At 41.5% G+C, this 13,312-nt stretch overlaps 1 protein-coding gene across 3 annotated transcripts in view; it reads right to left on the bottom strand.

Moving 5' to 3' along the window:
• The window catches only part of RYR3 (ryanodine receptor 3), a 508,007-nt gene that overhangs the window by 154,334 nt on the left and 340,361 nt on the right, over nt 1-13,312 (bottom strand). For all 3 annotated transcript variants that reach the window (XM_084861661.1, XM_084861660.1, XM_084861662.1), the window contains exon 38: nt 12,635-12,772. In XM_084861661.1, coding sequence (XP_084717787.1) covers nt 12,635-12,772 — 138 coding nt within the window. The remainder of the gene's footprint in view (nt 1-12,634; nt 12,773-13,312) is intronic.

Genomic DNA, 13,312 nt, shown 5'->3' with positions numbered 1-13,312 from the left:
ATGATGCAAAAGCAATGGTGGGTAAAACTGCTGGTATCTTAGCATGAATCAAGTCAGTGGCACCAAATTCTAATCTTTACTGCCACATCCCCAGGAAAATGCCCAGTTTCTCTTAAGAATGTCCTCAATAAGATATAAACAATTATCAATTTTATTAATAATAAACTTTTGAGTATACATCTTTTTAATACTCCATTATAACAAAATAGGAGGAAGTATGTTGAAGCACTTCTCCATGTCAAATGGCAGTGGTTTCCTTGAGGAAAAGAACTTGTGTGATTGAGCTGCAAGGTAAACAAACTAGCTGCTTGCTTCATGAAATATAACTTTCTTAAAAATGAAAGAAATGAGTCTATCACATCACGGAAAACCAGTGACAGCGTCTGTTTCTCTGATATAACTTGAGTTTTCAAGTGAAAACTAGAATTTTGGAAAAAGTTTATCTGCCATTGTGAGCTTGACAGTTTCCCAAAACTTAAATACTTTTCTTAGTAAATTGTTATTAACAAATGTAATTTAAAAACATTTCATAATATAAATATGTTGACATTTGGAAGCTTTGCATAACTTGGTGAACCAATAATTCCCCAATGAACAATGCATCATGTTACCTACAAAATCATTCATGGGTAGAAGATCCATTCAACATGCAAGACACATCAATGCATTTTCATGTAACCAAGTAGAAGACTTTATTTAATATAACTTTAGATTCCACATGGCAATTAACTTTTGAGAAACTACTACTTGTTGAGTTTAATTTTTAAAGAGGAGAAAATCAAAGTTTAATACATTCGCTTGGGGAATTCACATAAGCATGATAATTCCATAAAAAGTCCAAAGACAGTGAGGCAACGTTGGGTATATAAGACAGTTTTGGACAAAGGTGAAAGGGAGAGATTATACTTGTTGAGTTTTTCTATAGTATTAAAGGAGAATTTCCACAATTATCTAAACAAGCTATTAAAACATTCCCTTTTCTAATGATACATCTGTTTGAGGTAGATTTTCTTCCTACTCTTTTATCAGGTATAAGAATCCAACTATCTTCTTGAGACATATAAAAATGCAAACCAATGTCACTCTTCTTATAATTGTTTTTGTAGTAAAAGTTTTAGTTGTTTTTATAAAAGTATGTTCTTTATATAACACTAGAGGCCTGGTGCACAAAATTTGTGCATGGGAGGGAGGATGTCCCTTAGCCCGGACTGCACCCTCTCCAATCTGGGACCCCTTGGGGGATGTCTGACTGCTTAAACTGACAATTGGACATCCCTCTCACAATCTGGGACTGCTGGCTCCTAACTGCTTGCCTGCCTGCCTGATTTCCCCTAACTGCTTTACCTGCCAGCCTGATCGCCTCTTAACTGTTCCCCTGCCAGCCTGATTGACTCCTAACTAGCCCATGCTCACCTGATCATCCCAACTGTCCTCCCCTGCTGGCCTGATGGCCCCCAACTGCCATCCTCTGCTGGCCTGGTCGCCCCCAATGGCCCTTCCCTGCAGGCCTGGTGGCCCCTAACTGCCCTCCCCTGCAGACCTGGTTCCCCCCAAAATGCCCTCCCCTGCCAGCCTGGTCACACCTAATTACCCTCCCCTGCCAGCCTTGTTCCTCCCAACTGTCCTCCCCTGCTGGCCTGATGGACCCCAAGTGCCCTCCCCTGAAGACCTGGTGGCCCCCAACTGCCCTTTCCTGCCAGCCTGGTTGCCACTAACTGCCCTCCCTTGCTGGTCTGGTTGCCCCCAACTCCCCTCTCCTGCAGGCCTGGTCGCACCCAACTACATTCCCCTGCTGGCCTGTTCACTCCCAACTGCCCTCCCCTGCTGGCCATCTTGTGATGATGTCATGCAATGGCGTGACATCACCTAGGCTTTTATTATATAGGATAATTTTTTAAATTATTTTTTAAATGAATTAACACTTGTTTAAAAATTTCTGTTTTAAATTCAGATTCAGTAATATTGATAGGTACAATCCACATACACAAAATCTTTAGGAGGTCTTTGAAAAATTTTAAGCATGTAAAGGGTTCTTGAGATCAAAAGATTTGGGAACCACTGATCTATGTAACAAGGTCTCTGCTGACGGAAAGCCATGGCTGAAAGGGAACGCTTTCCCTCCACTGAGAGGAAACTGTTCCATGAGGCTGTGTGTCTCCAATTAAGTAACTGAGACAGGAGCCTCGAGAGCAAAAGCTTAGGAAGCTTTCTGTGTTGGTTTCTGGAGGGGAGATAGGATAAATGTGAACATAAGAAGAGTGAGAACATAAGAAGAGTGAGACATCTCACAATGAGAAATAAAGAGAGGATTAAAGAATCATTATTTTAAAAGCTGAATTCTGGCAGTCATCAAAGGCCCCAGTCATTATTCATTCATCACTATAGGGTTTTCCACCAGCATGAGGGGCCCTAAATGCTTCCCTCTTCTAAATTTAATACCTGGGTTTAAGATCAGCCATCTTAAAGGGAGGAGCCAGGTATTATACTTTGCACACAGAGGCTGCGTGGCCTTCTTCAGCCTGTTCTGCAGACAGTGCAATGAAATGGGGCACACAGAGAAAGGCACACTACTGCCTGGATGGACACTTAATCCTAATCCTTTGCTACTGACATTAGCTGACCCTTCAGCAATGACTTTACTCTCATTCATACTGGAAACCAGATTGTCCACTCCAGAAGACTTTGCTAGAAAGTCAGTGTATCTATTTCAGAGAGGAAGAGAGAGAAAGATAGAAACATCAATGATGAGAGAGAATCATTGATCTGCTGCTTCCTGCATGTCCCCTACTGTGGAATTGAAACCAGGACCCATCAGTCCACAGGATGATGCTCTATCCACTGAGCAAAACTGGCTAGGGTGAACCTCTTTCTTAACCAAAGAGAGGCAGATACATTAAGAACAGTTACAACTAAAAAAAAAAAAAAAAAAAAAAAAAAAAAAAAGATTTAATTTTTTGTTGTTTTTCTAAGTTCCTCTTGGAAATGCTTCCCTTTAATGACTTAAAAACACTTTTATACTAATAGAAAACACAACTCCTGAAAAAGGACAGACTTCAGGAGAAGGCGAGGGTAAGGACGAGAGCTCAAATCTACTGCTTGATACATTTATGGCCCAGTTTCTCTCTCTCTCTCTCCCTCTCTCTCTCTCTCTCTCTCTCTCTCTCTCTCTCTCTCTCACCTAAATACTCCACTTATATAATTAAATTGTTTCCATAGCCTTTGCTGCAACTCTAGGATTTTTGCCCACTGATTTACCTGTTTCAAGGAGGACTTGTCAAGCGCACTAGGTTCAGCTCATGGTTTTTTTTTTTTTTTTTTTTTTTTTTTTTTTTTTTTAAAGCTATAATGTTCTTTCCAAAAGGAAAAGAGAAAGAAAGATGAGTAATAAAACACATGTTTTCTGCTTAGATATAAAATAAACCCTATGAAACAGATTGCCTTAGGGAAGCTAGTCATGTGCATGTGATTTCCTTGGCGATTATAAATAGCTTCATTTATGAAAGTATTAACATTCTAGCTCACACCACTTTCACAATTAATGTAATTAGGGAGAGTCACAGCTAGTCAACTATTTCAAATATGTGATCTAGAAACTGCACTTGAAATTATTGTTCAGGCTAACTCGAAATGGAAATATTTCTAAGGCATTGTATTGTTTAGGAAGACTTGATGCCTGAAAGATACTTTAAAAGAAAAATAGCTACTTCACTATATGATTTCTGGATTGGTCCAATATTCCACTCAAGAAGAAAAGATTAGTCCTAACTGGGTTAGCTCAGTGGATAGAGCATCAGCTTTCAGACTCAAGGGTCCCAGGTTTGATTCCAGTTAAGGGCATGTACCTTGGTTGTGGGCACATCCCCAGCAGGGGGTGTGCAGGAGGCAGCTGATCGATGTTTCTCTCTCATCGATGTTTCTAACTCTCTATCCCTCTCCCTTCCTCTCTGAAATCAATAAAATATATTAAAAAAAGAAGAAAGGATTAGAGTGTCTTTAAGTTAGAGCTGCCTTAGTACATCAGTTTGGGAGCCCAGGTATTATTATTTACTTGTTTCCACTTGCTGTTTTGTAAACTGTGATTGGATCTTAGAACCCCAGGACACTAGTGCTGGGGACTTCGTTCCACCTCTGGCTGTGAGGCCTTGGTCAAGTTGTTTAACTTCTCTGTGTTTGTTCACTTTTATGAAGTCAAGTCACTTGTGACTTAATATTCTGGTATTCTGTCTCTCTGACCCACTGAGCTCTCAGAAGAATTGTACTAATTTATTAAAATAGCAAAGGAAGGCCTAAGGCTTTTTGGGAAGTTAATGAGCATCCAGAATTTTACCATCACATTTTAATGCCAACTGACCCTATCTTGACATTACCCAGCTTTCATTTACTAATAGTGAAACCTGAGATTGAGAAAAACTTGAACATCCCAGGGGTACTGACCACAGAGAGTGAGTGGCCATTATCAAGGCACCACTAATTGCTTCTGTGAGGAGACGAGTTGAGGCGACTCGATGGCCTTTCTGACGACTGCCCTGACCGAAGGCTGAGGGAGAACCCTTCCTATGTCAGGGGTCAGGTGGCACAGCAGCCTGCTGATTTAATTGGGAAGGTTTCCTGGAGAAGGTCTCATACCCTCTGCTCTCTATGCCCCAGAGCTTCCTCTGGGCTGAAGTCTGCTCTGCATTAAAAAGTGGCCAGACATCTACTCCTTATTAGCATAGAAGGCCAGGGTAGGAAGTGAAATCCATCCACTCCAAGGGACTTGGCAGATTCATCATATTAACCTCTCTGTGCTTTCCTGAAGCCTCTCTGGCCTGATGTAGTAGGGACCAGCTTGTCTCATTTCACTAGAACAGGATGCTGTCTGCTGTCAGAAACCCTGAGAACAAGTGACAAATCTCTGAAAACCTGAAAGGAAAAGCCTGCAAAGACAACGTGTAGAGCATTGTTCCTGAATGACGAGAAATAACTGCCCATTTACTGCATGTCCCCAGGGCCCAATGACCGGGCACTGGCACTGATCCCCACTAGCTGCCCAGTCAGAACCCCAGAGGCAGTGCTGGTTTGGGGCCTGCCCCAGGCCCTGCAGCAGGTGCGGAATATCCAAGAAAGCGCCAGCTCTCATTCATCCACTCTCTATTTGATGTTTGGATGTGCACACGTGTTTCCTTCTCTATTGGCTCCACTGGCTGGGCAATGAGGGTAAAAGTTCAGGCTGGCCAGAACTCTCTATTTCTTTTTATAATAAGAGCTTCCCATCTGTCAGACAGACTCTGTGCTAAACACTGCACCTGAACTGTCCTTTAACCCTCACAACCACCACAGAGGAATAGAAAAAGACACAGCAGGAACAGTTTCCTCAACAATGGTGGTCATTATTCGACTTCTTCTCACTTCATTTTTTAATTAGGCAAAGAAACACTCAACTTAATTAACAAGCCAAGGTTCCTGTAAATAGGCAGACTGCTGAGGCAGCAGGGGGTGAGGGCTGGGGACAGAGGCCTGGACACGGAGCCTCCCGCCTTCATCCACAACTGGCATGATCCCCACAATTTGCCCCGTCAGTCAGGCCTGGCCTGGCCACCCTTGACCTTGGCTTGCAGGGCCGGCTGGGTGTGGACAGTTGAGTGGCATTTGGGTATTTCTGCTAAGTCTGTTTCTAAATTTCCCTCCCTCAGTGGTGTCCTACCTTGGCCAGAGCCTCCAAGGGAGACAAGTGTGGAAGCAAAAGGACTGTTTCTCCAGCTGCTACACACTCTCCCTGCCAGAGCAGCCCTACAGACTACCAGTGAAACCACCAATTCAGCCAGTCCACCTCTGTGGCCCCCTGGGTCTCATTCATCACATGGAGATAATTAGCCTGTTGTTTATGAAAGCAGTCAACCAGCCCCATGATCACTTCTTCAAAAAACATTTAGGCGATTAAATGATCAATGGTGACAATGGGGAAAAGAGCAGAGAGATTATATGATGTCTGATGGGCTTGGGAGGTATGTCTCTGAAATGAACATGCAGCAGAGGTGGGACCGTAAAGGACTCAGAGGACTGAGGTCTCTGTCTTTACTCTGTGGGGGAAATAATCGATCTGCTTTTATTTTAGTTTCTACGGTCTATTCAGTATAAACTGATTATGGGGCAAGCTATGGACCAGGCATCCTCAGTATCTAGGCTTCTCTAGCCTCTCCCCTGACCCCTAGGCCCCCTCCCAGTCACCTCTGCACAGTGTTCTGAAAGGGTAAGGGCCTGGACATGGAGCAGGATTCCAGCCTTGGACTCTTTCTTACTTACGGCTAGAAATTCGTCCAGATTATTTGGCTTCTTTCAGCTTTAGTTGTCTGGTGTGCAGGTCAGGAACCTGGCTGCCCTGGCTGTATCTCAGTTGGTTAGAACATGGTCCCACACACTAAAAGGTTGAAGCTTCAATTCCTGGTCAGGGCACCCACCTAGGTTGCAGGTCTAATACTCAGCCAGGTCTAATCCTCAGTACAGGAAGCAACTGATAGATGCTTCTTTCTCCCTGTTTCCTTCTCTCCTTCCTTCCCCTATCCTCAACCCCTCTCACTAGAAGTTAACATAGGAATATCCTCAGGTGAGGAAAACACACACATACACATACACACACACAAAACACAAAACAAAACAAAACAAAAAACAACAACAAACAACAAACAAAAAAACAAACCAGGAACCTGGCTGCCACTGTATCTGGTTGTTTGCATGAAGACAAAATCAGATGAGGGGATGTGAAGTATCTAGTACAGTACCTGGAACAAAGCAGGTGCTCAGTATATTTTCGCTCCCATGACAACCAAGCTCTCTTCTCCATCACTAAAATACAGGCTACCAATGGGCAGGCCTCACTGACTGATTCAACAGACGCAGAATACTACCTGCTATGCATTTCCTGCCGAGAAGCACTGGATTAGAGCCAGTGTGCTATCTGAATGAGTTCTGCTTCCTGCCTTGCCTTCCATGGGGATGAGTTGCTTAATGCCTTGGATTCTCCATTTCCTCATCTCCAAATATTAGGACATTACACCAAGCATCTCCTTCACAGGGCTCTTCAGGTGAATGAGAGAGGTGTGAGAAATCTTGTGACTTATAAGGAGCTAAATAAAAGTCAGACTCTGCTTCTTTCCTCTGTTAACTCAATTGCCTACCTCAAGGGATCCATATAGACCATCTATAACACCCTCCTCTTCCTCACATTTCTAAAATGGTTGCCAATATATGTCAACCCTACCTTTGCAAGATGTCTGATACCCAGTATTCTCTTCTTGCTGTCACTACAAACTTAGAGACAAAGCAACAGAAATTTACAGTCTCACAGTTCTGTCATTCAGAAGTCTGACCCAGAGCTGGGCTAACCTAGACTGGTTGTCAGGGGAGAGAACAACCTAACATTTATTTAGGACCCACTTTGTGTCAGGTACTGTGATACATGATGCTTCTGGGGGAGTAACTCAGTGGCTGCATGTTTACATTTAGGGAAACCCTGCTTAAACTGTAGTGTGTGGGAAATACTGGCCTAGAACTAGCAGGCAAATGGTTTTCTAGGGAATTTGCTGGATTGGGATATGAAAACAAAGCATAACCCAGTATGGTGGGCTGTTACTATCAGATTTCCTCTCTTCATTCTCATGTGATCTTTGATAAGATTGTACAGCTTTCATCCTCAATGGATTTGGAGTTAGTTTAGGCAAATCCAGCCAGCAGGATTCTCATGGGTGCAGGACACTGTTGCTTTCTGTTTCCTAGAAATGTTGAGGTTTCCCTTCAGATTACCTGGGAAACACCACCTTCTCAGAGAGGAGAAATTGTATTACCTACCCTGGAAGCCCTGAGTTCAGAGATTTGACTTGGCTGATTTTTTTTATGTTAAAACTTTGACCTTCTGAGTACACATAACCATAAGTCAAATAGTGAGTTACCTCACAGATGCAGTAGGCAAGGTAAAATGTGATGGTTTTAAAAGGCCATTCTGTATGTAATACTTATGTTGGGGGTGCCTGATATATACACTGAAAAATTCTTTGGCAAGTTGCATGAGGCAATGGAAAGAGGGGGAATCAGTCAGAAGACTTGGATCACAGCTCTACGCATCTTGGTTACCTGAAGCTGGTGACATTCAGTCACCTGTAAATTTTTCTGGAACCAGGTAATGTGGAAAGAATAAAAGAATCCCTAATATTCTGAGTCCTATATTCATTAATTAAACAATGGAGGAGTTAACAAACAAATAAAACAAAACACAAACACAACAGTCATCCATTGGTGTCTGCAAGGAATTAGTTCCAGGACCCTCTATTGCTACCAAATTGGATGGGTGCTTAATTCCCTTATATAAAATGGTTTAGTATCTACACTAATAAAAGATAAACATGAAAACTAACCATCACTCCACTGCACCCACAAACCATGCCCACCAGCCAATCAGGAGTGAGTGTGCAAATTAACCCAACCAAGACGGCAGCCAGCCACAGAGGTGGAGCAAGCAGGAGGCTTGGGTTGCCCTAGCAATGGAGGAAGCCAAGCTTCCTGCCTGCCCTGGCCAGCCCTGGCCTCTGATCAAGGCTACAAAGTTTCAATTATAGGAGATAAATAAATCCTAGATAATTGTTTCCAGCAGGCACTGGCCTTAGCTCAAGGAGGCGCAAAAAAAAAAAAAAAAAAAAAAAAAAAAAAAAAAAAAAAAAAAAAAAGGAAAAAGAAAAGAAAAAGAAAAAGAAAAAAAGAAGAGGCTGGAAACCTTGAGTCGAGGGGGTGGGGGTGGGGGATGATTAGGCCAGGATGGGACAGGAGGGGCTGTTGGGGGTAAACAGACTAGCAGGGGTCCAGTTGAGGGTGTGCAGACCATCAGTGGGGATCTGCTGGAGGTGATCAGGACAGCAGGGGGAAGTTTGGAGTGAGGGCAGTTGGGGCTGAGCAGGCCAGTGGGGAGGGAAGGTGAGGGCAAGCAGGCCAGCAGGGGAGACAGTTGGGGATGGTCAGGCTGGCGGGGTCGGGGGCAGTTGAGGGTGAGCAGGTCTGCAGGCAGAATGATTAGGGGCAATCAAGCAGGCAGGCAGGTAGATGAATGGCTGGAGCCAATAGTCCCGGATTGTGAGAGGGATGTCTGATTGCCGGTTTAAGTCTGATCCCTGTAAACTAGCAGTAGAACATTCTTCAAGGGGTCCCAGATTGGAGAGGAGGCAAGCCAGGCAGAGGAACACACGAATTTTGTGTACCAGGCTACTATTATAGTTTGTATATAATCAGTGTACATCCTCCCATATACTTAATATCACAGCTAGATTACTTATAATATCTAATACAATGTAAGTGCTATATGAATAGTTGTTATACTGTATTATTTAGAGAATAATGAAAAGAAAAAAGTCTATAAATGTTCAGTATAGATACAACTATCTTAGGCCAAACTACAGACTAGGTGTACTGGTTAATAATGCGGATTTTTTTTCGATAGATGGTGTTACACATATGTTGATATATAAGATGATTTGATATGTATGCTATTTTGTTGTATTGACAGCAAGTTTCAAAACTTCATGTCAAATTTTCTGAAGGTGTTAACATCATAGATATTTTTATACTTAAAAATGTTGAATTTTGTGCCAAAAAAAGAGAGCATTTGTAGGAAGTTTTAATTCATTATTTTGAAGAAAAGTGCTGCTGAATACTTTGAGAAGCTTATGGTGAACATACTTCATCTCAAGATACTTGTGAACACTGGTTTAAACACTTTAAAAGTGATGATTTCGATGTGAAAGACAGAGAAAGTCCAGGTCAACTGAAAAAGTTTGAAGACCAACAATTACAAGTATATATTATTGGATGAAAATGCATGTCAAACTCAAAAACAACTTGCAGAAAGATTAAACGTTGCTCAGCAAAACATTTCCAATCATTTACAAAGCAATGGGAAATATTTCAAAGGAAGGAAAATGGGTGCCATATCAACTGAATGAAAGACAAATGGAAAACTGAGAAGTCATCAGTAAAACGTTGCTTCAATTACACAAAAGAAAGTCTTTTTTTGCATTGAATTGTGACTGGTGATGAAAAGTGGATTATTTTGAGAATCTCAAATGCACAAAATCATGGATTGATCCAGGTCCACCATCAACATTGACTGCAAAGCCAAATTGCTTCGGAAAGAAGACAATGCTCTCATTTGGTGGAATCAGGAAGGTGTGGTGTATTATGAGCTTTTAAGACCAGGTGAAACCATTAATACATGATAGCTACCAAAAACAAATAATCAATTTGAACCATGCTTTGATTGTGAAACCATCAGAATGTTCCAGAAGACACGGCCAAGTAATTTTGCTTCATGATGATGCACCATCACATACTTCAAAACCAGCTAAAGACACATTAAATGATCTTGCTGGGGAAGTATTAACCTACTCACTATATTCACCAGACCTTGCTCCTTCACATTATCACTTGTTCTGATCAATGGCACATGCACTTTCTGAGCAGCACTTCAAAACATATGAATAAGTGGAAAATTGGGTCTCTGAATGGTTTGTCTTAAAACAAGAAAAATTTTATTGGGAAGGAATCCCCAAATTACCTGAAAGATGGGGAAATGTGTAGCTAGAGATGGACATTACTTTGAATAAAGCACTTTTGATGTTTTTCTTGAAATAATCGTGTTTTCTTTTATCACAAAATCTGCTATTATTAACCAGTGCGGTGCACCTAGTAATACATGTAAGCAACAAAATAACAACGCAGAACACAAAGATATAGAGGACTGACTATGTGAAGTATTGTCAACTCACAATAGCATGTTATTCTCTTCTATACTTTTCGTATTTTATGAAATGCAAGGCTAAGAGAAAATCAGATAAGCAATAACATGGACAATATAGCCAATATTTTAAAGGATTTTGACCCCTTTATTTCAACTGGCTACATGTTAAAAAATATTTTCTCCATTCCATCAAATTAAAAACAATTTGGGGTGTGTGGCAATTAAACCATTCCTAAGATGTTCTCTTAATATGTCAGCTCTGAGTGAGAGACCTAGGTTATCTGGAACATGCAGCAGGGAATCTATACACTGACAAGCAGACATGCTTCACCACTTTTTATTTCTATTTCTGGGACTCCAAGATGGAAAATGTATGACACAAAGCTTGCACCTTTCATAACCCTGCTTGTGGAAGGGAAAAAATATGTGCTGACGACATGGTCTTCGACAGGGGTGGCCTCTTGGGTTTGCATGTTCCACCAGAGCAGACAGAATCCAGCCTTTTGGCCCAAGGTCCAGGGTCCAGTGCTAGGTTACAAGCCTTGGAGCCTGGGCACCATTCTTAGAGTCAGGGAGACTCCACAGAGCCAGGTGATCTCATCACAGACTCTGTTTCCCTAACATGAGATGGCCCCCTTGGAGGGAACCCAGTCGTGACATCTTCTATTAGAAAGAAACATCCACTTTCAAAATAGACTCAGCAGGTAATACGGGTCAGCTCAATCTATTTTTAGTTCTGCTTTGACAGGAACCACAAAGGGAGTCTAATTTCACATTCTTTTGTGCTTTTAGAAATCCTCCTAGCATATCCTCACCAAATACCCACCCTACCCAGTCCTTGGTGACAGATGGGTCTGATCAAGGGTTGCCAGGACAACTGTTGCCAAGTACCCCATATACTTTTCCAGAGGCTTCAACACTTCTGCTGATAAATGGTGAGGATTCTTTCCTTTCAGAGATGGTCTGATGAACATGGAAGGTCAATATAAAGGGCAATAAGACATATGAACCCCTAAGTTAGAGTTTTCAGACAAACCCATCATATCTTGACAGGCTATTGCTCAGACTATGATTTGAAAGCATATTCTAAGATGGATAAGAACAGGGAACAAGACAAAAGGCAACTATATTAAACCCGTGAAAATCCTTCTTCTTTAGACAAATGATATATTTGCAGAATCTGATACTAAAGACAGATTGATTATATGTAATATGCAGACAACGCTCCTTTTGCAATGTTAATGGTTTGTAGACAATAAACTGCCCCATAGAACAAATTAGGATCTTGTCTCAACATGGTCACATGGTAGAAGTCACCTACACTGTAAGAACTAAAGAAATGAATTTGATCAAGGTTTGGCATTGATATAAAAATAGAAGGTCAAAGTCCTTTAGGATATTACATTATGAAAACTGTAGCCAAAAGGCACACACACAAACACCTCCCTAAGATGCCACATCCTATTTCCTTTACTCCCCTTTTATTATTACTTTGTTTCCTCACTGGGAAATTTTCAGTGCTCAGGAAGTACAAGCAGAAGTGACAGAAACAAAAATGGTTAGAAGAGGAAGATGGTGGAAACAGAGAACACAACACAGAAACATTTGTCCAGGCATTTTTTAACTAGATACAATAAGAGCAGACCCACTATGCAATGGACCCCCCAGGTTTCAAAAAACTCTGAAAGTAAATTGCTTCAATGAGAAGAAAAGCACAACTCAATATATACAACAATAACTACCACCAATTATAGCAGATACTTTCTTTGAAGCTAGATGCCCCATCTCTATCATAGATGTTTGTTAGAAAGCTAATTCCCTTAATTAGGTCTCAGAGGAGCCCTGTGCTGGCAGTACTGTGATTGAAAGGTCACTTACTAGGGCATCTCTCTTCTTCCACTGCTGGCTGGTGCTTTTCTGGCTTGGGAGGGCCTTTGATTTTCTGCAACAAGGCACGAAGTTTGCCAGTCCAAGAGCTGTCTTCCTCTTCCTCTTCCTCTCCCTCCAGGGGAACCCCTAGCAAGTCACAGCACACAGTGAAAATCTTGAACAGGATATGAAACCATGAAATGAATGAGAGAACATAAGAACTCTGTTTCTCATCCTTAAGTATTTGCCTATAGAATGTCTTTTCACAAGTTTTTTTTTTTTTAAAAAGATGATTTCTTGTGTTTAAGAACATCAAGTAATTTCAACCTCCAAACTTAACTCTTCTAACCTATATTTCCAAAGCACTCTAAAGTACCTAGAAAGAGTTAACATTGGGTTATTTCAAATGAAAAGATCATCTGTTATCCAATATATTATTCAATCCACTGATATGTAAGCAGCACAAATGCTAAGAGCCACTTAAAACCAACAGATATGTATCAAAGGGAGGAATTGCTTGCTTAGAATCCTTTAGGCACAGACGTTACAATAGCGTATCATTGCCAAAGTACAAAGCAAAGGGGATCAGAAGCAGAGTCCCAAACCCAACTCTCTCACTGAAAGTGTTTTGGGTGAGGTTTACATAGAACAAATTACTTTATTTCCTTCTTCAGAGACACAGTCCCT

Source organism: Pipistrellus hanaki, assembly GCF_964339955.1.
Source record: "Pipistrellus hanaki genome assembly, chromosome: 1".
Lineage (NCBI taxonomy): Eukaryota > Metazoa > Chordata > Mammalia > Chiroptera > Vespertilionidae > Pipistrellus > Pipistrellus hanaki.
This window is presented reverse-complemented; position numbering and strand designations above follow the sequence as displayed.